Here is a 22,468-nt window from a genome sequence, read left to right on the forward strand (position 1 = left end):
CGTGCTGGTGTGACTGCCAAAAATGCAACCCTGTGGCATCGCGGTTCAGTGTTGACATATCGATAGTCAGAAATAAGTTGTAATATTTTAATTAAACGTAGTAATTGGAAATTTAATGCTTCATTATTCATGATAATGTGAATAATTGCCTTGTACCTGGCTATATTTAAACAATTTCTTTAATTACTCTTTCGTGCTCTTGGCTATCGATATCGTTTTTGCCAGCCCTGAGTCGAGGTGGTCGATTTTTCGATTTGACAAGCTCTTTCCGTTTCCTTTTCGCGTGAACGTCCAACATGAGAGCCAAGGGATTGGTTAGTATTTAGCAAAAAAATGATTTAAATGATCGAATTTTGCGGCTCAAAAGTGTACAACAGCGAGGCAGATGCCAGGCGCATGCATGGCATTAGTTGCAAATAGTTTAAATAAGCTATTTCTGTGTGAAAAAGCAAAGTCAAAGAAGAATGTGTCGTGGACTGAAAATATGCCCACTATTCGTAAAGAAAATGGGCGCTATTCGCCAGCTAATTGACTTAAATAATGTAGTGCATAGTTCTACGTCATGGCTTTGGAAATACAAGCCACTTGGAAGGCTGGACTAAATGAATTCACAATTTAGATGCGTCGCCGAAAACATAACCTAGAAAAAGAAACCAACAGAACTGCCATGCGTGTGTTTGTGTTCGCCCGTCTGTCGCCGCATTTGTTTACAACGAGCAATTTCACTAATTTATGTCTTTCCGTTGCAGTTGAAGGAGTACGAGGTCGTGGGCCGCAAGCTGCCCAGCGAGAAGGAGCCCCAGACCCCGCTCTACAAGATGCGCATCTTCGCTCCCGACAACATCGTCGCCAAATCCCGCTTCTGGTACTTCCTGCGCCAGCTGAAGAAGTTCAAGAAGACCACCGGCGAGATTGTCTCCATCAAGCAGGTGTACGAGACGTCGCCGATTAAGATCAAGAACTTCGGTATCTGGCTGCGCTACGATTCCCGCTCGGGCACCCACAACATGTACCGCGAGTACCGTGACCTGACCGTCGGCGGTGCCGTGACACAGTGCTACCGCGACATGGGCGCCCGCCACCGTGCCCGTGCCCACTCCATCCAGATCATCAAGGTGGAGTCGATCCCCGCCGCCAAGACGCGTCGCGTGCACGTCAAGCAGTTCCACGACTCCAAGATCAAGTTCCCTCTGGTCCAGCGTGTCCACCACAAGGGCAACAGGAAGCTGTTCTCGTTCAGGAAGCCAAGGACCTACTTCCAGTAGGTGGGATCACCCTGCTACCGATCGAAGTGCACTGCGTGCGCTTTTACCTATGACTTAGTGGATTTTTCAATAAATGAGAACGTTGAAGAGTAGTCTTTTGTGAAATCCTAGCTTTATTTAAGTTCTCCGCACGCGTAGATGACGATCTTCTGGTTGGGCGTTCCCGTTTTGGTGCCACAACGCTCCATCTTGCGTACTACCTCGGCGCCGCTGATGACATGACCAAAGACCACATGCTTGTTGTCCAACCAGTCGGTTCTGTTTAAGGAAAGACGATTTAATTTCGGATTATTTCGAGAATGTCTACGGTTGACTCACTTTGTGGTGCATATAAAGAACTGCGACCCGTTTGTGTTGGCTCCCGAGTTGGCCATGGACAGAGTTCCGAAGCTGTTGTGCTTCAGGTTAAAGTTCTCGTCGTTGAACTTTTTGCCATAGATGGACTTCCCGCCAGTGCCGTTGTTATTCGTAAAGTCGCCTCCTTGACACATCTAGAAACAAGTAATTTACTGTATACACGGGAACCAAGCTACGACTGGATTAGCCACTTACAAATTCCGGAATCACGCGGTGGAAGGAGCAGCCCTTGTAGCCGTAACCCTGCTCGTGCGTGCACAGCTGTCGAAAGTTCTCGGCTGTCTTAGGAACCACATCTGCCCTTAGCAGCATCACTATACGACCAGCATCGTTACCGCCAATTCGCACGTCAAAGAACACCTGTGGGTTGCGCTTCTCTGCCTTTTCAATGACAGCCGGACCGGTGGAGGGGGTTTCTTCCACCTTCTCCGTCTCCGCGTCTCCTTCGGCCTGAAGTGTTGCGCCGGCATGCTTCTGTAACCAGTCATCGTCCGCCCAAACGGGCTTGAAACTGTCCTCCTTCACGCGCACGGGCTTGGCCAAGTTAACGCGGATCGTGCGGCCACACAACTCGGAATCGTTCTGAAAGGGATGTGGAATGTAGTGTTTCATACAACGATATATAGGGTTTCCTACTCACCATGTTATCTATCGCAGAAGCCGCATCTTCCCCTTGTTCGTACTCAATAAAGGCGAATCCTCTGTGGCGCTGGGATTCGTAGTCTACCGGCATCTGGATGTCAGCTATATCTCCGAACGGTATGAAGGCATTGTTCAGGAGCCTTTCTGTTACCTCGTCCGCCAAGCCGCCCACATATACCGTCCGCTTATCATTTGACATGGCCAGAAATGGTTAATTTTAATGCAATATTTGTTATTATTTTGTTTCTTTAATTCAAGTGGTGTGACCGTTTGCTGATTTGCCCATAACGATTAAATTTACCGGAGAAACACGGTACCTGGCCACACTTGGGCTCAGGAAAATAGCATTTTCCCCTATTTTTTACACGCCACTCATAGTTTTTACAGGTGTAAGGTGAGTCTCGAGCCCTCGCGCTTTTGGAAAAATGAAAATATAATTAGAAAACGCTGAAAACTCGAGCAAAAGGGAGAAAAAGAACCGAAAATTTTGGCGTTGCCAGACCTTTTAACAAAAACAGGCACTGCCACCAATGACTTCACATAGCTGACAGCTACAGCACCCGGATTAAGACGTCACGGCCGTTGCGTTTTAAAATTATTTATTGTTACTGATAAGACTAAACTAAGATTACAGGACTGCTCCACTCTCGTTGCCACAAAAGCCGTCTATGTTCGCGGTGCAGACGGAGCCAGTAGTGAGATTTTGCACGCCCGCCAAGGGCCACAGGAGATGGAAGACGCTCAAACAGTAGCCGGGCACGTAGGCGAAGGAGGCGTACAGGATGAGGGACATACAGGATCCGAGCAGGACGTCTGTGGAAGAGAAAGCGGGAGGACTGTTATTCTTTTGCTGCGCCTATGACTAAGACCCGCAAACTGACCGAACGAACGACCGGCGCAGATAAGATATCGATGAGCAAAGACAATCACAAATTGCGACAACTTGTATGTGGGTATGTGCGGGATGCGTAGGTGGACAAGTACTCACTGAGGAAAACCTTCTCCCAGGGCTCACAGATGGCGATCTGTGTGTTCAGCTCGTAGAGCAAATACAGCCATTTCACGTAGCGCTTGCATTTCGCATAATCCTCCGCCAGTTTCTCGAACATGCTGAAGTATAGAAACGAAGATCGGAGCGGTATCAGGCGACGTATAGTCGGTTTCAGGGTGCGCTGCGAACTAACCCCGTTGTCGTCGTAGTTCCAGGTGAGGTGAGGCACCTGGTGCCTCCGTACCCAGTCCTCGTCATCGCTTATCATAAATACGGGCCGTACACTACACGCTCTTTTTCTATAAGTACATATACACACATTTTTCGGGCTGTAAACCAAATTAAATAGATTATATTTGCGGCGACAGTGTTTTCTTCTTCTTTTTTTGCCGCCGGTTTTTGAAGGCGATAAAAATCAGTCCGTTCGGTTGGGCCTGCATTTGTAAACTGATAAGGCGATTCCTATACCAACTTGGGGGGATAGCCTCTGGCATTTCAATTTGGGTTCGGGTGCTCTGAATCACACCACCACATGGAGGCACTTGTACTTGTTCCCCCCACGTGCTTGAACTGGGAAAGGGAAAGCAGGTATGATTACTGCACTTGATTTTCTCGTAATCTTTTATGTAATACCATTTGTATTAACTTTTGATTGTGATTTACGACTTATTGGAGTAAAGTTCCGAAGGAAGTAAGTTTATTATAATTACGGTCCTAGAATTTGTAGAATTCCCTAAATATCTTATTAAAGACTCATAAAATATTAATTCTGATATAAAAAAGTTGTATATGAATCACACTGATACCGATAAAGAAAAGCCCCTAATGAGGGTGAGTTGATTTGATTTCGATGACTATATAAAAGTATTATTATCAACTGTATAATTATCACCTTTCCAGATGAAAAGATACATTATAGAGATCTTTAAATTAAACCTTCTTCTAAAAGGTTTTCTTATTATTTAAATTGCAATATATATTTATAATAGTGGCACCATGGACATCAGGAACAACCACACCGAGATAACATCGTTAACGTGAGCATGCAGGTGTACCGCCACGCAAAACTCCACCGAGGCGTCATTGTTATAATGGATGCAGGTCGTCCGTATGCGTTCCGATATCGCCGCCAGATTGGTATAGGCAAAGTTGAGGGTGAAGCCGTAGAGCTGAGTGGTAGAAGAACAGGAGCGGGGTCAGTGATCGATTGGGAGATAGTGATTGATGATTGGGTGACGAGTCAATGATATTTTTCCCCCGTAGTGTGTGTGTTGTCAATGGGAAAGTACATACATATATAGATCTATTTTGATGATATTTAGAATTTTCTTAGTTTAAACCAAAACAGAAGCTTTTGCCGAAAATTCTTCACAAAAAACTATTCGGTCACAAAGATAAGCAATGGTCATATAACATATTACGCTGATAATCATTTCACCAATGTATAGCTAAACCCATTCATTTTATATCAGACCTTGAACCGGTTGTCCTGCAGTAAAATATTATCACTTATAAACTATATTTTGTTATATTTTAAGATGCTTTTTTCTAGTTATAAAAAGTAAATACTTAAGCTTTGATTGAAGGCATTTTTGAGGCACTTATCATGTCTACAATTACGTTTTTTTGACAATATAATCTAGCTGCTTATTGATTATATTTTATCATTTATTTATGTATTAAACAAACCAAAGAAGAACTTACCCTGTAATTGGGATACTCTTGTTCCAGCTGCTCGCTGTAAACGGGCTCATCATAACGGCCTCGGGAAAAGGTGGCCAGGCTTTCCATGTCGCTTAGGATTTCCTGTAGACGCGGCTGAAAGGCTCTAAAAGGATCAAAAGAATTTATTAATAATATTCAAGTTTATAATCTTTAATCCCTTTTATCTATGGGAAGTACCCACCGATTCCAGACGGTCTTCCTTGTGCTGCGCCACGCACTTATCTTCTTCATAATCTTTCGCTCGATATGCTTCTGCAGCTGGCTGAGATCGTTGCTCCGCTTGTACATATAGTCGAGCTTCTGGACGCTACTCTGGGGGGCAAGAACGCGTCGGCTGAAGAGGGGAAACCAGCAGGAGCCGTCCTGCAGGTTGAAGTTAGTCATGCTGACGCGGTTTTCCGTTTGAATATTAAAGTAAATCTGAAAATAATAAAAGTTATGAATTATAGGGATTGAAGATTTCTTCAACTTACATTGTGTTTTCCCACTAAGCAGAAGACGCGTCTCAGTGGACAATAGACATCCTGCAGTTGATAGCGCTTTCCCGTGGCGGGGGACACTAGGAAGAGTTCGGCTGTCTCTGGCTGGCGGAAGAGCACAAAGGAGCACTCGCCATGCGGACAGGCAACGCCCAGGATGAGCCAGCACTCCAGACCCAAGGCTAGCAGATAGTTGCAGAGCAGGACACCCAGATCCTTCACCGTGCACCAGGTGCTGTCCAGCAGTGTCTGATTGTCCAGCCAAACGCCGCGGAAACTCTGACAGGGATCGTAGGAGCGCAACTGACTCAGCAACGATACGAAGCGACAGGAAATCTCCACGGGATTCTCTCCGCTGGCAACCGCCGGAGGCAGGGGAATCGGGTCCAGTAGCCTCGTTAGGCACACCCTCTTCCCTTGAGCCGTGCACACCAGTGGTTCCACGTAGCGCTGCGGCTGCGGCAGAAGTTGCACGAGTTCCAACTTCCTCTCGCCGAGATAATGCTGCAGTTCCGGCATCTCGGCACAGGCCAGGGCACTCGAGTGCAGAGGCATTAGGTCTCCCTTACTCGGCTCGATGCTCAGGTAGAACCACAAATGTACGGCCTCCTTGAACTCGGGATACTGATCCGTGGACATATTAGTTACCGAGTCGATCAAGGGGCGCTTGTAGCCCACCAGGACCTTTGGCATGGACAACTCAATGCATCCCTCAAACTGGGTAGTCAAATGGTTATTTTTAAGTATAATTCAGGTGAGTTTGCTCACCTTTCGGCTGACCAGGAGAGTGTTGATGGGCACCCGGAACTCGCCCAACCAATTGCACTGGACGCGCTGGTACAGATCGGATGCCTCGTCGCTGTACTGCGGCTCGATTAGTTCGTCGAACAAGGTGATCTTCAGATCCTCGCGCAGATCCCCGAACTGGCTGTGGATCTGCAGCTGCAGCTGCTCGTTCCAGGTGGGATTGCTGCCCTCGGCGGTGCGGCTCCGGCACAAACGCTGTCCATAGCTCAGCGTCACAAAGGGTCGGACATTAGAGTACATAAGCGCTAGAGAAGGATGAAGGACAATTGGAAATCTCTGGCAGGGTTAAAGGTTAAAGTACTCACTTTGTGTCACGAATAAACTGGTGCTCATATCGCCACCGGCGCTAGTGCGTCGCTCATTGATGTTCAGGATATGACGACTTCGCACTGGCACCCCAGTTGCCCTCACCACATGGAGCGAAACGTTATAATGCTGGTAGAGATCATGCATGGGCTGCGGGCCAGACCAAACCGATGGCTCTCGAGGTAGAGACTCCGGTTGCTGTTGGAAAACGGAGCAGATGGCACGCCAAAGGGCCGGCCATCCGGTGGCCTGGTCCGAATCTTCTGCCAGCAGGAGCAGGGGCATAGGGGTCTGTAAGGTCTTCGCCCTTCTGGCGCTCTGGCTGCTGATGACCTCGTAGAGCAGCTTAATAAACTTTCGGCCGCGATGCTTGTGCAGATCGATGGGATTCCAGTAGGTTCCTTGATCCAAGAGTTGGCCCAGGCCGAGGCCGTGGCTATCTGGCAACGGCTCCTCCTCGGTGATCTCGTTCTCCAGGGCGGGCACAAAGCGCAGCTGCTTGGTGTGCAGATTCCGTTGTTGATGGCGTGAGCGGAGCAAATGGAGCCGCCTGTCCTCCAGAAGAGTTTCAATGTCACAGAATTGGAGCTGCTGCTCTAGGAAGATCAAGGGTGGCAGCATGCTCTGTCTAATCCTTCCGTAAGGAGCTCTGGGAGTGACCAACTCCTTGGATGCTTCTGGCAAAGCGCGGAGCTTTGGAGGGATAAGCTTTTGTCGCAGTGCCATCGGGAGTCTTTGAACATCATCGAGGTTGTGTTCGCCTCCTAAACCTTCAGCGGAGCGGTAGTCGTAGAACACATAAACATCGCCCGCCAGTTGCGTGGAGGCAGAGGATGTAGTCTGAAAACTGAGCTTCTCGTGGACTGCGTCATCCTTGGAGTTCATCAGCAAGGGTGTGGTCATTTGGGCCAAACGACGACTTCTAGGCGTCAGAGTGGATTTCTCATAGAGCTAAGATATAAATACATAAATAAAATACCGTTTTCCCATGATATTAATACAAAACCGAAAACAGTTCAAGGTAACCCACCCAAATATTAAGATTTTCCGGCAGAGTCCTCTCCAGCAACACTCCCATGCACTCGTTAATGGTGATCTGTAGATCCGGCTCCAGGCGATAGCTTCTGGTCTGGCCCACGAACTCTCCATCCAGGAAGATCTTGAGAAAGTAGTTGCGGGCCTTGGGCAACTGTGCGCTGCCCGGAATACAGATCCTGGCGGCTGCCTCATCCGCACGCAGGCGCATGATCTCCACAAACGGCTCTACGGGATCCTTAAAGGCCTTGTCGTACTCCTTTCGCAAGTTTGCCATGATCTTATCGAACTGGGGCTTGCGGGGCGGCTTTGCTTGGGAGGCAGACTTCCTGCTGTGGGACCTCTGCTCGGTCCATAGCCGTTGTCGGGTGTAGAAGACCTCCAGTTGCTCCCGATACACCTCCGCTAAATCCGTCTCGAAGCTCTCTTTCCAGGCGGAATAGGATGCTTGCAAGTCGGGCGGATGGATTACGCGGAGACCCAGTTGAAAGCGAGTGCACTGGAACTGCTGCTGGCGGCGGAGTTCCTTTAGCTTGGCCCACTCCTTCAGCAGGCGTTGTAGAAGATTACGCTCGGCCGTCGACTCCGAGTAGTAGCGCTGCCTCAGCTGCTGCGTTAGCTTGAATTGCCGCTTTACCTCGGAGGTCTGATCCTGGCCAGCGGAGGCGAGCAGCTTGATGGCCACCTGCCGGGCAATCTCCAGTTCCTCTCTAAGTTTCCGGCAGACCCGGTGTTTCCTCTGATAGATGTAGACGTCGAAGAGATCCTCCAGCTGCTGGGCCAGACGGTGCTCCTCCATCAGTTGGGGATGGAGGCTGAATCGAAGTTGTTTCAGGCTCAACTTCAAGCAGCGCCGGTTGGGCAATCCCTGAAACTCATCTGGAGTCACGGGCTCAAAGAATACGCTCTTGAACTCTTTGTGGCAAACGCTGCGATACAAAGTGGTATCCATGATGAACTTGGGCGGATTCACCTCACTCAGCTGGGCTATCAGCTGGGAGCTTAGCTTGTTGGAGGAGCTCTTGGCCTGCTCCTGGTAGCGATTCAACATGCGAATCTGGTAATCCTTCAGCCGTACGTCACCCTGCTGAAGCTGAAAGTGCAGCGTATTGCTCGGTCGGTAGAGCAAGCTCTCGTCGTAGTAGTGTCGCTGCTTGAAGAGCTGATTCCAAACTAGCGGCGGATCCTGCAGATCGATTTGAATAAACGTTTGAGTGGGCGATTCCGAAGGTTCCGCGGCCAGCTCCCCGCCAGAATCCTCATCGCTTTCCTGGCCGCCCGTCTCATGTACTGGCGAGTCCCCTTCCTCCCGTCTTTCGTCCTCGTTGCCATGGAAGAACTGCAAGCTACGCGCCTCGTAGTCAACTTTCTCTTCCTTGCCTTTCCTATCAGTTTCCCTGAGCAAGGCTTGCACTTCTTGCTCCCTCCTCCGATAGCTTCTGGTGGTCTGCGTTTTCCGCTTTTTCCTTCCACTCTTTCTTGGTGATCCCGAATCCATTATTGAGTATTTTAAGCGTAAAAATTAACAAAACTTCGCTTGCTTTGGTGTTTAAAGCCGTTGCTAACGGTAACTGGTTATCGATAAGCACACAACCCAAGTATCGTTTATCGGAAAAAACAGAAAAACCAAAGGGATATTTTGTTTTCGTTTTCTTCTTGCTGTTTACATACAAATACATTGCAAAACTAGTTTTAGTCATACTGCAAGGAGGACGCTGTTCGATTAAAGACATTCAATATTGATTATTGTTCGCGATGGTTTTTTATGTGGGAACTGCTACTTTATATTAAAATTGTAGATTGTATGTTGTATGTATAGGCAAAGGATCCGCTTAGAGATGAATATGCAAGCAGACGCGCTCTACTGGCTTGGATAATGGGTGTAGAGGGCCCTGGCATTAACCAGGGCGTAGACGCGTCCCGGACACGAAACGTGGGAGGCGACAGGATCGCTTTAAGGGATACGAAGAGGGGCAGGGGACGACAGCGGGCGTGTGGCGTAGCCGGGGGTCGTCTACTCCAGCAGGGTGATTTCTTCCTTGACTAAAAATTCAACAATCTCTTCATCCACTTCCTCAGTTTCCAAGTTGTCGGTATCCACATCTGTTCAGAAAGAGAAAATATAGCATTTGAGAGACCAATAATATGAAATCCCGAGGCAGGATATACTTACGCCCACGCAGCATGACGCGACGACTCTTCTGATCCTGCCACTCGGCGATGCGCTTGGTGCGGTACTCCATGAAGGTCTCGCGCAGCTGGGCGCGCTTCTCGAGCAGCTCCTTGGAGGCCCGGGTGAGACGGAGGCGATCCTTCTGCTCGAAGACGGCATAGTACTTCTTCAAGTTCTTCTTGATATCCTTCTGCTTCTCCTCGCCAAGCAGGGTAGGCGGACGCGGGCGCCACAAGAACTGCACAAAGTTCTTGAGGATGGTGCGCTTGATGATGCGACCCTGGAACGTGTACATGTTGAAGCCAGTGTCCTCCTTTACCTTCCAGGAGGAGACTCCGGTCACAACATAGCGTCCAGTGGGATCCCACTCGACCTCGGAGGCGCGGAAGTGATCCGGCGATGCGCTGATAATGTAATCGTTGGTGGAGTCCACGAACTCGAAGGTGCCCATTGTGAGGTTGGCCATCACGATGAACTGGCCGCGCGGCGACCAGAACAGATGCGTGCAGGACTTCTTCTCCAGCCGCTTCACCAAGCTGGGCTTCACGCCCTTGTTCACCTCGTAGAAGCTCACGTTGGAGGAGTTGGGCTCGCCGTGGATGATGGAGAACTTGTTCCCGATGGGTTCCCAGGCGAAGGCCAAAATCAACTCGCGAATCTCCACCGAATCCACAGGGATCTCCTTCTCGCGCATGTGGAAGATCTCAAAGTTGTAGAACATGCCCAGGAACTTGACGTCCAGATCCTTCTTGTCCTTCTTCAGCTTGGAGTAGCGATCCACCTTGACGCACAGATAGTCGCCGGACTTCTGCCAGTGTAGCTTGCAGTCGGCCACGTGGAACAGGTTCTTGTTGCGGGTCTCCCGCTTCTTCGGGATCTCCATCAGCGTGACGCGGGCGGGAATCTGGTTCTGCTCCTCCACCCAATAGGCGATCACATTGTCCGTGGGCGACCACGAGAAACCGCGAATGCCGGGGATCTTGATTGACTTCAGGTCCAGCAGGTAGAACGACGGCGTCTCGTAGATGTGGATCGAGTTCTCGCCCATGCGCGCCACAAACTTGTCGTCGTGCGACCAGCGGAACATGGACAGCACAGACATACCATCGGCCACAAACGAACGCTTCTCTGCGCCGGTACGGATGTCCCAGATGATGATCTTTTGGCCGGTGGGCGTTGGGCCGTACGTTACGAGGTAGTTCTCACAGGGCGAGAACTCCACAAACTGGGTGCCGGGATGTGGGAACTTCTGGATTTTCTGGAAGCTGCTGCCGCCCCAAATGGCCACGCCCGGCTTGTGGAAGGTCACAACATAGGTGCCCAGCGGCGACCACTTGACGAAGGTGTCGGTGAAACGCTCGCGCGTCTCCAGCTCAGCGGGCTCGGGTAGGACGTTCTGCCAGAAGCCCACCTGCACGCAGTTTGGCGCGGTCTCCGCCGCCACACAGTATTGGTCGTAGGCATCCGGATCGTTGATAAAGTTGTACAGGTCGCTCTGCACCTTGAATGTCTGCACCGTTGGCGGCTCCCACTTCTCCGGGATGTTCTCGTACCTGTAAGACGTCGGCTTTAGCTTTGCTTGGGCTTTAAAGTGAGAAACAATGGACTTACTTCTGGAAATCGGTAAAAAGATTGACGGAAAACGTATGGTTCTTGTCCAGCCGATGGTTGTTCAGCTTCTTGACGGCCTCCTCCGCTTGGCCGGCGTGCTTGTACTCCATGAAGGCGTAGCCCTTGGTCTTGCCCTCCTCGTCCACTGGATACACCACATTGACGATGTCGCCGCAGTGCGAGAAGAGCTTGTTGATAACCGACTTTAGCTTCTCCAGACGGACCGGCTCCACCTTGGGGATGTTGTCGACCACCACCACGCTCTCCACGCCATCCGCCTCCGAGGGGCGCTGGGCCAGCATGTCGCCGAGCAGATCTGCAAGTGCATCACATATAATCAATTAATATATACGCCAACTTTCGCACACCGCTCCCACATTGAGGTTAGATTTCCGCGTGTGCTGCGCTGGCAGTCGGAGGCATTCTCACCTTCATCGCTGATGTTGTCCACAAAGTTGGGCGGATCCTCGAAGTTGGGCTCTTCCTGGTAGTCGCTGTCGTTCGCATCGGCACCGGAGTGCTCCTCGCTTTTCTTTTTGGCCATTTTCAGCGGTCTACTTGCAAATTTCCGTCATCAAACGCTCGCAAAAACAGGGAAAGGAAGAAAAATTCAATGGGCTGATTTTTGGCTGGGCACCAGCCGGTCACACTTGAGGTCGCTGGTCACACCTATATCGATCAACCAAAAGGTGGGGAGCTTGGCTCGATGCACTCTTCACGGTCTGGTACTTTTGGTTGCTCGGACAGAAGAGTCTGGCAACACTCCAATTTTCAGGGAAAATATCGATATATTAACAATCTGGTATTTTGGTCGCTATGTACTGACGATCTGACAACGCTGGTCGCTCATATACTGACGATCTGGCAACACTGGTTGTCCATGCACTGGCGATCTGGCAACACTGGTCGCTCGGACCGAAAAGTCTGGCAGCACTCCCATTTCCAGGAAAAATATCGATATATTGACGATCTGGCACTTTTGGTCGCTCGTGCACTGACGATCTGGCACTTTTGGTCGCTCGTGCACGGACGATCTGGCAACGCTGGACGCTCGTGCCATGAGCGACCAGGGCTGCCAGATCGCCAGTGCATGAGCGACCAAAAGTGCCAGATCAAAAAATATCGCGATTTCGATATCATTTTCAGAAGAAATTATCGATATATTGACACATTGATACATTTCCACATCCCTAATAAAATTTTTACGAACGGAGCAGGCGGCGGGCCCACTTATTGAAGAATTAGAAGAGTTTAAACAAAAAGGACGGCGCCGCGAGTTGCACAAGTAAATGCACAATAAACGCGTGGTGTGGGGGGTCCGGGGGACACAAAATCAATGCGAATTTCGCCTCTTTTGTTGCGTCTGCCCTGGTGTGCGTGTGTGTGTGTATGCGTGCGCGTAATTAAGTAAATTAAGACGGAGCGAGAACGAGAGAAAACAGTTGTAAAATGGGGCTGCGGCAGGCCAATTGCGAGTCTGAAAACTGGAAAATCCGTGAAAATATGTAGCCCCGCTGCAGTCTTTTCGCCTGCATGTATGTATATGCGTATGTAAATACGAAATATAGGCAGCAACAGCAAGCAGCATATACACACATGGAGAAATCGCCCAAAAACCTTCTGCGCAAGCTGAAGAGAGCGAGCGAGAGCGCGTTCGTCCTAGCCTTGGTGGAATGTATGAATGAATTTTCGCTTTTGCAAATTTTATGTTAATAAAAAGCAGGGCTCGCGTCGAACGGAAGGCCAAAAGGCATAAACAAATTCAATTAACCAGTTCGCGGGGCGATTTGGCTGCGAAAACTGCGCGATTCGAGCCAGCCACTGGGCTCTCCGCTCATTTTCATCTGTTACATCTTTTGTTGCTTGGAAAAATTGCGTGTGCGAGTGTGTGCGTGTGTGCGCGAAGTTTTCCACTGTGTTTGTCTACACGCCCACATAAGTGGCCCCCGTTTGTGTATTGTGTATTTGGAGAAAAGTAAAAGTGATTCTCGGTTTTGCAGCGGAAAATCGGGGAAAAAAGAAGAAAACTAGAGTCGAAGGAAATTAATTTATGTGTCGTCTCTCCCCGCCCCCTCTTTCAGTGAATGAATAAACCCACCCCCTCCACATACTATTGCAAGTCCCCAAGATTGTGCCAAATAATAAAACAGGATCCCAATAGATACATCAAATCGGATAACAACAACAACAGCAGCAACAATAAGAACAACAAACAAATAAGCCACAGTCATCGAGGGAAGGAAGAGGATTTAAAGCCATTACTTTTGAACACTGCTGCTGTTTTTTGGTTCTAGTCGTTCGTCCTTGGTTCTTTTTGTTTCGGAAACAGTTTGTGCAGCAGCAGCTCTGAATGTCTTTATGCTTTAATCATGGTGTATTTCGCCACCAACAACAACAACACCGACACTATACGCTGCTATATTAGAATCTTTCTGATAACGAACCATGACAGAAGGACATGAAAGGTGAGTCAAAATTCGAACGAAGTATTATGAGCCTTGTCTTAACTATTGTATAAGATTGTACTAACCAGAATTCAAGGAGACATTTAAATTTACTCATCTACGTTGAATTTGGAACTTAAATATTAAACTTCATAATTGTTGAATGGGAATTTGTATAGCGTAGCAAACTAGTTTACAAACGTTCCATTTATATCTAGCTTCAATACAAGGGGGACTTATTTTACGGCTGGAGAAATAGCTGCTGAAGTTTAATCTTAAGTTAAGCCAGATGACCAATGCATTTTCACATCACTAGAAAAATATATTTTTTACTACCTTTAAAATAAAGTCATATTTAGTAGAGAGATGTTGCCGATGCACAGGCCTTCGAGCCGCGTTCAGGGCTGCAGGCTAGCTGCGATCGATTGGCGTGCCACGATTAATTGGCTCCAATTGGCGCCTGATTGGTCGAAAACAATTCTTCAACTTATGGTCCGCTTTTTAATTGAGTCGACAGGCTCCTGCTCTTTCCCTCAATGAACAACCAAACCAAACCGGGGCGGCGAATGAATGAAGGAAGCGTGAGTCATATGTCATTCGTCTGGCGAATTGAAGTCTCCACATTGTCTGTCGACACTTTTAATGAATGAAATGGAACGCCCCTATGTGCGTGGCGGTGCGGTTTCTTTTTCCGTTCGCCTCTGGGTCCAATAATTGCCGTTGTTACGACTACTCACGTATTATTGCCTCGCGCCACTGGCGCTCTTTAAATTCTATTCGAAAATGATGTCATTTATGTGTTTGTCCGTTTGTTGTTTCGCCCCGCGAATCGTTTTCCCCCCCAGTATTTACAGCAATACATCTGGGCGGAAAGGCAAAAGCTAAAGCTAAAAGCCTGCGCAACGAGAACAGAGAAAAAATCCACATCGCACCCAAGGTTCCTGTAGTTTCATTCATGTCTTTAGCCTTATTCTTTTTCCACAATGAATTGATCTGCGACAGGCCCTCACACACGACTATCATAGAGGGTGCTCTTTATAAACCTAAAGATACAGCTACATATTGTTGAGTTGGTCTCCTTCAGGCAAAAGATGAAGATGCTCTTAAGATCTTTGGACAAGATAATCGTCCTAAGATCTTAAGGACATCTTCATTTTTATCTATTCGTGCCTGTACGTTTTCGTACGGTTTCTTTAGGTATCAGTACCATTCTGTCTGGAGATTGAAGTGTATCTCAAGAAACATTTGCTAAATTTAGTAGTTCAGATCCCTAAAATTTTAACAGAATAAATAAATCCTTGGTAGATACTTTCAAGTGGGATATACATATCTCTTGATTTCTTGGATACTCATATAACTCCAAAAAAATCACTGCCTACTTTAAGGAGCCTTGGAATACTTGAATTTCTAAAAGCTTTGCGTTCACAGAAGAGTCTTTTAAATTCTAAAACTCGGAGTATTGAATGAAAAATACATTCATTGTATATCAGAATGCAAGTAATGTAAAATACAAAATATATATTATTGTATTTGAATCCTCTAGAAAAAATCTCCGCTTGCGTTGTATAGTTTGCAGCGGAAATAAAATTCGATTTCAATTTTGCATTGTAAATTGATTGGCATGTGAATAATGTAACGGTAAGCGGGACATCGTGACCACGCGACACGGCAGATATGCAAATATGTACGCCTTTATGTACATATGCACATACATAGATATGTAGGTGACTGTTGTTGGTGGTTAGATGGTTGGCTATCAAAACTACATATTTGACTATTTAACTGGGCGCGCTGTGTATTGGAACTTTTTATTGTTGTTCGCCTCTCCGTCTTTTCGAGTGGGTGTGCACAAACACCGACACTGGCACCGACAGCGACAGCGACAGCGACACCGACACAAACGCAGGCCGAAGCCCACACTCACACACGCGTTGTTCATTCATCTTTTTCTGCCTTCTGCTGCAGCCCGCCTCTGTGTGGGTGTTCTGGTTGAGCTTGCGTGCCTGCTTTTGTGTGTGTGTGTGGGAGTATTCGAGCCATTCAGTTGGCAACAATGTTTTGGTGATGCCAACAACTACCAAAGCGATACTCTCTCGAGTCAATAATGAATGGAAATTATGATAGAAAGCTAAAAATTGTCAAGATAGTTTGTTAAGATATTTAGACAGAGATCATTAATAGGCGACAACTCCCGTACACACACAGTCACAGACGCAGACAAACACAAGTCCATGGAAAAAGATAACTGGAGCTGGTCTCTCTCTCTCTCTTCAACTGTCTTTTTCCCACGCATGCGCTGTGCTTGTGGGTGAGAGCTTCCAAATATTGATAGACTTTTAGTTTCGGCTTGGGGCAGGCTCTTCTATATTTGTACATGTACATGTGTGCGTGCCACTGTATGGGTATGTCCTTTTTATGTTTGGCGGAGTTGGTAGTATAGTCCCTTTTATTTCGACTACACCCTGTTCCAGCTTTGCGAATGGGTGGCAACTCTAGCGGAGCGACCGTTAGCGCTGCTCTTTGTCAATGAAAACCCGTTATGCGCTATGCTCTGACCCTGGGCAGTTCCGTTAGTTTCCCTTCATTCACACTGTCTCGGAATATCCTTGACTAGCTGACGTAGCTGAATGAAAACTATACAAAAGCCCCACAGTCCTTGACATGTCCTGGTATTCCGTTCCGTTCTCGTTCTCTGGCTTCCAAGACCCTCTGTGTGACGTCGCGACAAAATATTCATTCTTTAAACCCCAACGAAACTAGGACAAGCATGTGTATACATATATCACACACACATACTGGTACCCTCACTGGCAAACCACTCACATACATACATATCCCTCCCATACAGACCCACAGGCAGGCGGCACAGTGGAGTTTCAACTCCCTTTTTTTTGGAGCTTTTTTCATTGAGTAACCTGTAAGTAACCTGTAACTCTGGGATATTTTCCCGGGAACTCCGCTGCCACAATTCAAGCCCCGCCAAACTCAATTTATTCGAAACTTGTGCGCAGGTCGCTAGCAACTCCACTTGATGTGACCCTCATTCATAAGGAGACGAGAGCTACCCGCCGTCAACTGGAGTTGCGGCCCTTTTTCAAGAATGAATTCCCCATGGCCGGATGTTGAATATCATTTTGCATATTCGACACCCCTAAAATCGCATTTGGGCACTCAAGAAAACAAATTTCGTGGAGACCATAAAAAAGTTTGAGATTTTAGATTGCTTTAAAGAAGATAGTTTTTAATTAAAAACATATTTTTAAAGAGTTTTTAAAAGTAAAAATATTTAGAAAATAAATAATTATTTAAATCTTAAAAAACCTTAGTGATATTTTTTTTATTTAGCATAAATTTTAATAGATTTGTACGTTAATAGGAGCACAAGTTTTCGCCCAGTGCCGGCTGTGTGCTTTAGTATTTTTAAACCGAAGGACTTGGTGTTATTTTTAGTTGTCATTGGTTTTTTACTCTCGTCCGGATGATTCAGAATGTCCTGCCTGCAGTCGGCAGGTGGCAAAAACTAGCATCCTTGCTACGGCTTCCTCGACTGCCCGAAAAATTGAATTAGCCAAATTAGTGACACTTGTAGGTCATCTTCTCCAAGATATAGACGGAGCTCAGGGACTTTGAGGGAGCGCATTCGTTGAAAACCATCGTGAGTTTTACAATGGCAACGGTTTCATACACAAAACTGAGCCTCAAACGAAGGATAAGCAGGTGTCATTGGTTCCTATTATATATATGCCTAATCGTGAATAATTATTAAATTAAATTAATTTATATTTTATATTTTACAATTGAAACTAATTGCATTTTCCCTTCTCGGTTTCCATCTTACAGCGACTTCTTAGTTACAGTACGCGCACAGGTAATGACCAGAGACGAGAGCACCGAGGGCTGGCTACCGCTGGCCGGGGGTGGCCTGGCCAACGTTTCCATTCGGAAGCGGGCTAGGCTATCCCCATTGGCATCCGGTCATGACTACATCATCTACGGGCAGAGGATATCCGATCAGAGCGTAAGTAGAGCGCCGCCTGAAGTGTTTACAAAAGATATTAATTCGCCGATTCGATTTCAGGTAATCTTGAGCTGTGTGATCAATCGTGATCTGAAGTATTACAAAGTAATGCCCACATTTCATCATTGGCGCGCAGGGAAGCAGCGGAACGGACTCACATTTCAAACGGCCGCCGATGCGCGGGCCTTTGACAAGGGCGTCCTGCGCGCCTACAACGAGCTGATCGATGGTAAAACCCTTTTCCGGCTCCACCTCCATCTGCTAGTTGCATGAGCGAACGAACGGCTTGCACATCCTGTCTCTCTCTCTCTGCTTTCTGTCTGTCAGCCCGCTTTAGTTGCCTTTCACCGCCTCCTAACCAACACCAACTACTTGCCTTTCTCTATCCAAACCTTTGCCTCTGTTTCTGCCTCTGCCTCCAAATCTGTACCTGTATTTGTCTCTGCCTTGGCATTTGCTTTCGTTTACTAATATATATAACTTTTTCGTATGTTTTATGCTCTACTTTTGCCACAATACCAAAAACTTATCAAAATAATAACCACCAAACACAATTACATTGGATTATTGCAAATTTGTTTACAAAAAATCAAACAACAAATCAACAAAATATTTAAATCTATCATTTCAATCGAATTGGTAAGTGTTTAATCTGAGGCCGTACTTTAACTAAGTCTAAGTGTGCTGTTTGCTATGATGGAAAACAAAGTAATGCCCAAGCACTTCAAAGCTCCCAGCACATGTGTTGTTTTGTGAATTAGTATATATAGTCTACAGGTCACTACGGCTTTTTAAGGAGCTCTTTTTCGAGATTTCCTAGCTTACACCAATATATATACAGATTTTATGCTCTATAGACTACATTCTATATCTTTCTCTTTGTGAAACTCTAACTATTCTATGCTTTTGCGTGTGGGTGTTCTCTGCCTTTAATGCGATTCAATGCTATTTCCCATGCACTTAAGACCGATTCTCTTTGCATTATTCAGGACTGGCCAAATCGAATCCGACGATAATATGCCCACCGCTGACCAAATATGATTCGGTTGGCGAAGATGATGTTTTCATGACCCTGGACTTACCTGTGGAGAGCGAGAGTTTACAAAAGATCCATTCTAGCCCCGAGGGCAGCGAGAAAAGTCACAGTAAGTAATATATAAATTAATCAGGGGAATTCCAAATGCGTTGCAATCTGAAACCTTGTTTTACTTTATCGCAGAAAGCGTCAGCGACCGGCATAGCAACAACTCTGACTCGGAGAAGCTGCCACCGCCGCCCATTCACTACATATCCACGGACAAAACATCGGCCACCACATCGCCGCCAGACGCACCGCCATCATCGGCTGCTCCATCGCCGGCGGCGGCTGCCGCTGGACAGATTGCGGCGGCTGCCGCCGGACAGATTGCGGCCAGCGAGAACTATTCGTACGTGACGCTGACGTCGGTACATCATGATTACAACTATCCGGTGGTGGACCAGCCGGTTGGGGCGCAGGTGCTTAACGCTCGGCGGGAGTCGATCAGTGCGCTGAAGAAGCGAAACGCTCTGGAGGCGGCCCAGGCCATGGCAGCGGGTCAAACGGTGCCAATCGGTGCCGGTGGATGCGGTGGGGCGGAAAAGCCCCTGAACAAGCCAAACGTATCCGACATCCTGAAGAAGGAGACGCGTCTGCGCTGCCGCTACTGCCACGAGCTGTACAGCGAGCAATTCAACAGTCGCGGAGCCTGCGAATATGCCCCGGATCCCTTTCGCAGCGGCTACGAGTGCATCTCCGGCATGGGCTGTGCCCGCTGTATGATTTACCACTGTATGAGCGATGCCGAGGGCGAGACGGCCCAACATCCGTGCGATTGCAGCATTAGCGAGGCCGGTTGCAGCAAGCGCTGGCTGGGCCTGGCCCTCCTCTCGCTGTTTGTACCCTGCCTGTGGTGCTATCCGCCGCTTCGCGCCTGCCACTGGGCAGGCATCCGTTGCGGTCTCTGCGGTGGCCAGCACAAGCCGCATGTCTGACATTTGGAGGCCCGCTTGCAAGGACAGCACGATGATGACCCCCCCAGGCCCAGAAGCGAATTCCAATACCAACACCACGAGCAGCATAACAAGCGTCCGTTGTGGGGTGCCAAGCAGAAGCAGTCGCAATCCCAATCCCAATCGCAGCGCCACTTTTACAACTGGGAGCTGTCGCACAGCTTGGGCGCCCCGCAGCAAGAAATGCCGCCGCCGTATTTAATGCAGCCAACAGGCAGGAAGGCGGCCCAAAACGATTACGGACGCTTGCTCTTCTAGGCTTTAACCCAGAGTGACTGCTTCGGACCGCATTTTCACGAGTTGATTTCAAACAATTGATCTTTCCACTTAAAAATCCAGAACTGAGAAACAAGATGTCGTAGTTAGCTGAGGTGTCTGAAGAGTGGAGAGCAATGGTATGTCCTTAGGTTCTGAGAAATGAATATTTAGACACCAAAAGTGCGAATGCTTACAGAATGATGGCAACAAAAAGGTACAGCTCAGAGGATCTCAGGTGAAAGAGCAGAAGTACAAAGATGAGACATTTAGGCTTAGGCTTAAAGTAAGCAAAGCCTTTAGTTCCTTGAGATTCAGATTGTAAATTTCAGGCAAACTCAGCATATGCTTGAATGTTGAAAAAACATACAGATTAGCATTGAAATGAACTCGTGAAATTGAGGCATGGTTCGCTTTCAGTATCATTTCGGTAAAACTCCATTTGAATTGCCATAATTTATTGTATATACAAAAGAGCAGAAGGGAAGGTTTTACGTATCTATTTTTAATATTTTACTTTATAATTGTAATTTACGTTTAATAATAGTTTTGTATAAACGGGCTATTTTTGTTTTTATTCGTAACTGTAACCGACTTCTTTTAGAGATCAAATATTGTACAATGTTTGTTTTAGTTTAAGTTGTTTCTAGGGTTTTTTGCTACTTACACTTGCTTGTTTACAATTCGAAATTGGAGAACAGTATTAAAAGGAGGCCGAGGCAAAGGCGGCGAAACGAGAACTAATTACATATGTCGGGGATGGGGGGTCAATGTTATCGGCCATGGTAGTTTCCTTTTCTTTTCTAAGCGCAGTGAGTCGCAATGACTAAATAGTTCGTCCGCTTTCCTTCACAGTCTCGCTCGAACTGACTTGCACTTTTTCCTTTCTCTACTTTCTCGTCCTTCTCTACTCGTCATTGCGCCACACTCGGTAGGGAATACTCTCTTCATTCCCACCACGCTCTTTCTTAATAAGTTCTCTTCCTTTTCTCTCGTTACTTATTTTACTCTTCATTTATTTCTATATTCGATACACTTAGAGTCTTACAAATAGTAATTACATCTAACATTTCAAAGTAATCTCCGACACGGCCTTCCTGACTATAACACGACCTCGTGTTGCTTAGTTCTACATAAAATTGGCCTTCAAACTTCATTGCTATATCTTTACAATAATCATAACTTAGCTTCTTTACTCATACTGCTCTAAATAACTCTTCAATATCAATTAGCTTACACTGCTAGTGTCTTCAAACGTTGGTTTGGCGGGATAATCTTTTACGACCATAGAGTACACGCTCTCTTCCGCACAAACCCAACAGTTTGGATATCAATTTTGAATTCCATCAGACATTAACTTAGCAGGATATTCCTTAACACACCGTTTAGAGTACACGCTCTCTTCCGCTCAAGTTCAATCGTCTGGCTACCACTGTACCAAACTCTTGCCAGGCTCTTGCTGCACACTTTGCAACGCTCACACGCACCTTTTGCGTCACGGTCTCTCTGGACCCTCATAGCCTTATATTCCACCAACGAGTGCCTCAATCGGCGATCTCTCGCTTACACTTCCAGTGTCTTCAAATGTTAGTTTGGCAGGATAATCTTTCACGACCATAGAGTACATGCTCTCTTCTGCACAAACCCAACAGTTTGGATATCCATCAGACATTAACTTAGCAGGCTATTCCTTAACACATCAATTAGAGTACACGCTCTCTTCTGCTCAAGTTCAATCGTCTGGCTACCACACACACATACCACAGTACCGGACTCTTGCCGCACCTTAGCGACGCTTCACACAATCATTCAAATTTAGTCCCTGTGTATGGCACCACCTCAACCATCTTAAAATAGAGATCTCTTGCTTTGATTTTATGATACCTACGAGTGCCTCAGTCGGCGATCTCTCGCATTCATCTGCATCTACCTCAACAGGCATCGCAGGCAACTACTTAAAATTTCGCTTACTCGACAAATATCTCAAAACATATCGGCCACCATCAAGCTTTTCTATAATGACAAAGGGTCCTCTTCGGATCCAGCTCTGTTTGGTGCCGTTCTTCATCTTAATTTTCCATCTTCATTCCTTTATCCTTTTTTTTCTTTCCTTTCTCATTCTTAACAACTCTTCCATTTTAAATTCATCTTGCCTTTAATCTTAGTGCTCTTCCTTTTGCACCATTTTACCGACAGCTCAGCATAACACAACTTTAAACTTTTCTTTGTCTATACTTTTCTCTGTCATGTGGTGGTATCAAGCCCAGAGGATGGGTCCGATTGGCATCTCTTAAGGACTTGCATTGATTGCACTACTAACTGTGCAGTT

At 47.0% G+C, this 22,468-nt stretch overlaps 6 protein-coding genes across 8 annotated transcripts; 2 read left to right on the forward strand and 4 right to left on the reverse strand.

The window, feature by feature from the left end:
• The first annotated feature begins 164 nt into the window (after positions 1 to 164).
• RpL18A (ribosomal protein L18A) lies at positions 165 to 1,357 on the forward strand. The gene is made up of 2 exons (XM_017171817.2): positions 165 to 314; positions 750 to 1,357. Exons 1-2 carry the CDS (start codon positions 297 to 299, stop codon positions 1,263 to 1,265), a joined length of 534 nt encoding a protein of 177 aa, XP_017027306.1. The 5' UTR covers positions 165 to 296; the 3' UTR covers positions 1,266 to 1,357.
• A 1-nt stretch (position 1,358) lies between these two features.
• Positions 1,359 to 2,556, reverse strand: cyp33 (peptidylprolyl isomerase cyclophilin-33). Its single transcript, XM_017171815.3, has 4 exons — positions 2,263 to 2,556; positions 1,818 to 2,204; positions 1,584 to 1,756; positions 1,359 to 1,523 (listed from the first exon to the last, which is right to left on the reverse strand). The coding sequence occupies exons 1-4, from the start codon at positions 2,461 to 2,463 to the stop codon at positions 1,379 to 1,381; spliced, it is 906 nt and encodes a 301-aa protein (XP_017027304.1). The 5' UTR covers positions 2,464 to 2,556; the 3' UTR covers positions 1,359 to 1,378.
• Positions 2,557 to 2,892: 336 nt separating this feature from the next.
• On the reverse strand, positions 2,893 to 3,576 carry LOC108078278 (serine palmitoyltransferase small subunit B). 2 transcript variants are annotated; one of them, XM_017172031.3, is made up of 3 exons: positions 3,449 to 3,576; positions 3,253 to 3,374; positions 2,893 to 3,077 (listed from the first exon to the last, which is right to left on the reverse strand). In XM_017172031.3, the coding sequence occupies exons 1-3, from the start codon at positions 3,511 to 3,513 to the stop codon at positions 2,893 to 2,895; spliced, it is 372 nt and encodes a 123-aa protein (XP_017027520.1). In that variant the 5' UTR covers positions 3,514 to 3,576. The 2 variants fall into 2 exon arrangements, with proteins under 2 accessions (XP_017027520.1, XP_017027519.1); XM_017172030.3 differs by having other exon boundaries at positions 3,253 to 3,523.
• Positions 3,577 to 4,021: 445 nt separating this feature from the next.
• Cc2d2a (Coiled-coil and C2 domain containing 2A) lies at positions 4,022 to 9,112 on the reverse strand. Its single transcript, XM_017172028.2, has 7 exons — positions 7,603 to 9,112; positions 6,572 to 7,523; positions 6,228 to 6,511; positions 5,454 to 6,176; positions 5,162 to 5,400; positions 4,960 to 5,083; positions 4,022 to 4,424 (listed from the first exon to the last, which is right to left on the reverse strand). The coding sequence occupies exons 1-7, from the start codon at positions 9,103 to 9,105 to the stop codon at positions 4,236 to 4,238; spliced, it is 4,014 nt and encodes a 1,337-aa protein (XP_017027517.1). The 5' UTR covers positions 9,106 to 9,112; the 3' UTR covers positions 4,022 to 4,235.
• Positions 9,113 to 9,242: 130 nt separating this feature from the next.
• On the reverse strand, positions 9,243 to 12,002 carry eIF3b (eukaryotic translation initiation factor 3 subunit b). Its single transcript, XM_017172029.3, has 4 exons — positions 11,821 to 12,002; positions 11,392 to 11,707; positions 9,781 to 11,333; positions 9,243 to 9,710 (listed from the first exon to the last, which is right to left on the reverse strand). Exons 1-4 carry the CDS (start codon positions 11,933 to 11,935, stop codon positions 9,622 to 9,624), a joined length of 2,073 nt encoding a protein of 690 aa, XP_017027518.1. The 5' UTR covers positions 11,936 to 12,002; the 3' UTR covers positions 9,243 to 9,621.
• Positions 12,003 to 12,575: 573 nt separating this feature from the next.
• Spred (Sprouty-related protein with EVH-1 domain) lies at positions 12,576 to 20,885 on the forward strand. Of its 2 annotated transcripts, none has more exons than XM_070284197.1 (6): positions 12,576 to 12,676; positions 13,473 to 13,856; positions 17,676 to 17,853; positions 17,914 to 18,082; positions 18,843 to 18,998; positions 19,073 to 20,885. In XM_070284197.1, the coding sequence occupies exons 2-6, from the start codon at positions 13,837 to 13,839 to the stop codon at positions 19,864 to 19,866; spliced, it is 1,317 nt and encodes a 438-aa protein (XP_070140298.1). In that variant the 5' UTR covers positions 12,576 to 12,676; positions 13,473 to 13,836; the 3' UTR covers positions 19,867 to 20,885. The 2 variants fall into 2 exon arrangements, with proteins under 2 accessions (XP_070140298.1, XP_070140299.1); XM_070284198.1 differs by having other exon boundaries at positions 18,909 to 18,998.
• Positions 20,886 to 22,468: the final 1,583 nt, after the last annotated feature.

The sequence above is a fragment of the Drosophila kikkawai genome, chromosome 2R, assembly GCF_030179895.1.
Source record: "Drosophila kikkawai strain 14028-0561.14 chromosome 2R, DkikHiC1v2, whole genome shotgun sequence".
Classification (NCBI taxonomy): domain Eukaryota; kingdom Metazoa; phylum Arthropoda; class Insecta; order Diptera; family Drosophilidae; genus Drosophila; species Drosophila kikkawai.

Coding starts and splice junctions, on each gene's coding strand:
- Cc2d2a (XM_017172028.2), bottom strand. CDS start 9,105: ATGGATTCGGGATCACCAAGAAAGAGTGGAAGGAAAAAGCGGAAAACG. Junction 5,401..5,453: donor GCTTAGTGGGAAAACACAAT/GTAAGTTGAAGA, acceptor TATTATTTTCAG/ATTTACTTTAATATTCAAAC. Junction 5,084..5,161: donor AGGAAGACCGTCTGGAATCG/GTGGGTACTTCC, acceptor TGATCCTTTTAG/AGCCTTTCAGCCGCGTCTAC.
- LOC108078278 (XM_017172030.3), bottom strand. CDS start 3,523: ATGATAAGCGATGACGAGGACTGGGTACGGAGGCACCAGGTGCCTCAC. Junction 3,078..3,252: donor CTGGGAGAAGGTTTTCCTCA/GTGAGTACTTGT, acceptor TCTCTTCCACAG/ACGTCCTGCTCGGATCCTGT.
- Spred (XM_070284197.1), top strand. CDS start 13,837: ATGACAGAAGGACATGAAAG. Junction 13,857..17,675: donor ATGACAGAAGGACATGAAAG/GTGAGTCAAAAT, acceptor TCCATCTTACAG/CGACTTCTTAGTTACAGTAC. Junction 17,854..17,913: donor AGAGGATATCCGATCAGAGC/GTAAGTAGAGCG, acceptor ATTCGATTTCAG/GTAATCTTGAGCTGTGTGAT.
- eIF3b (XM_017172029.3), bottom strand. CDS start 11,935: ATGGCCAAAAAGAAAAGCGAGGAGCACTCCGGTGCCGATGCGAACGAC. Junction 11,334..11,391: donor CTTTTTACCGATTTCCAGAA/GTAAGTCCATTG, acceptor GACGTCTTACAG/GTACGAGAACATCCCGGAGA. Junction 9,711..9,780: donor TCGCGTCATGCTGCGTGGGC/GTAAGTATATCC, acceptor CTTTCTGAACAG/ATGTGGATACCGACAACTTG.
- cyp33 (XM_017171815.3), bottom strand. CDS start 2,463: ATGTCAAATGATAAGCGGACGGTATATGTGGGCGGCTTGGCGGACGAG. Junction 1,757..1,817: donor ACCGCGTGATTCCGGAATTT/GTAAGTGGCTAA, acceptor ACTTGTTTCTAG/ATGTGTCAAGGAGGCGACTT. Junction 1,524..1,583: donor TTCTTTATATGCACCACAAA/GTGAGTCAACCG, acceptor TTCCTTAAACAG/AACCGACTGGTTGGACAACA.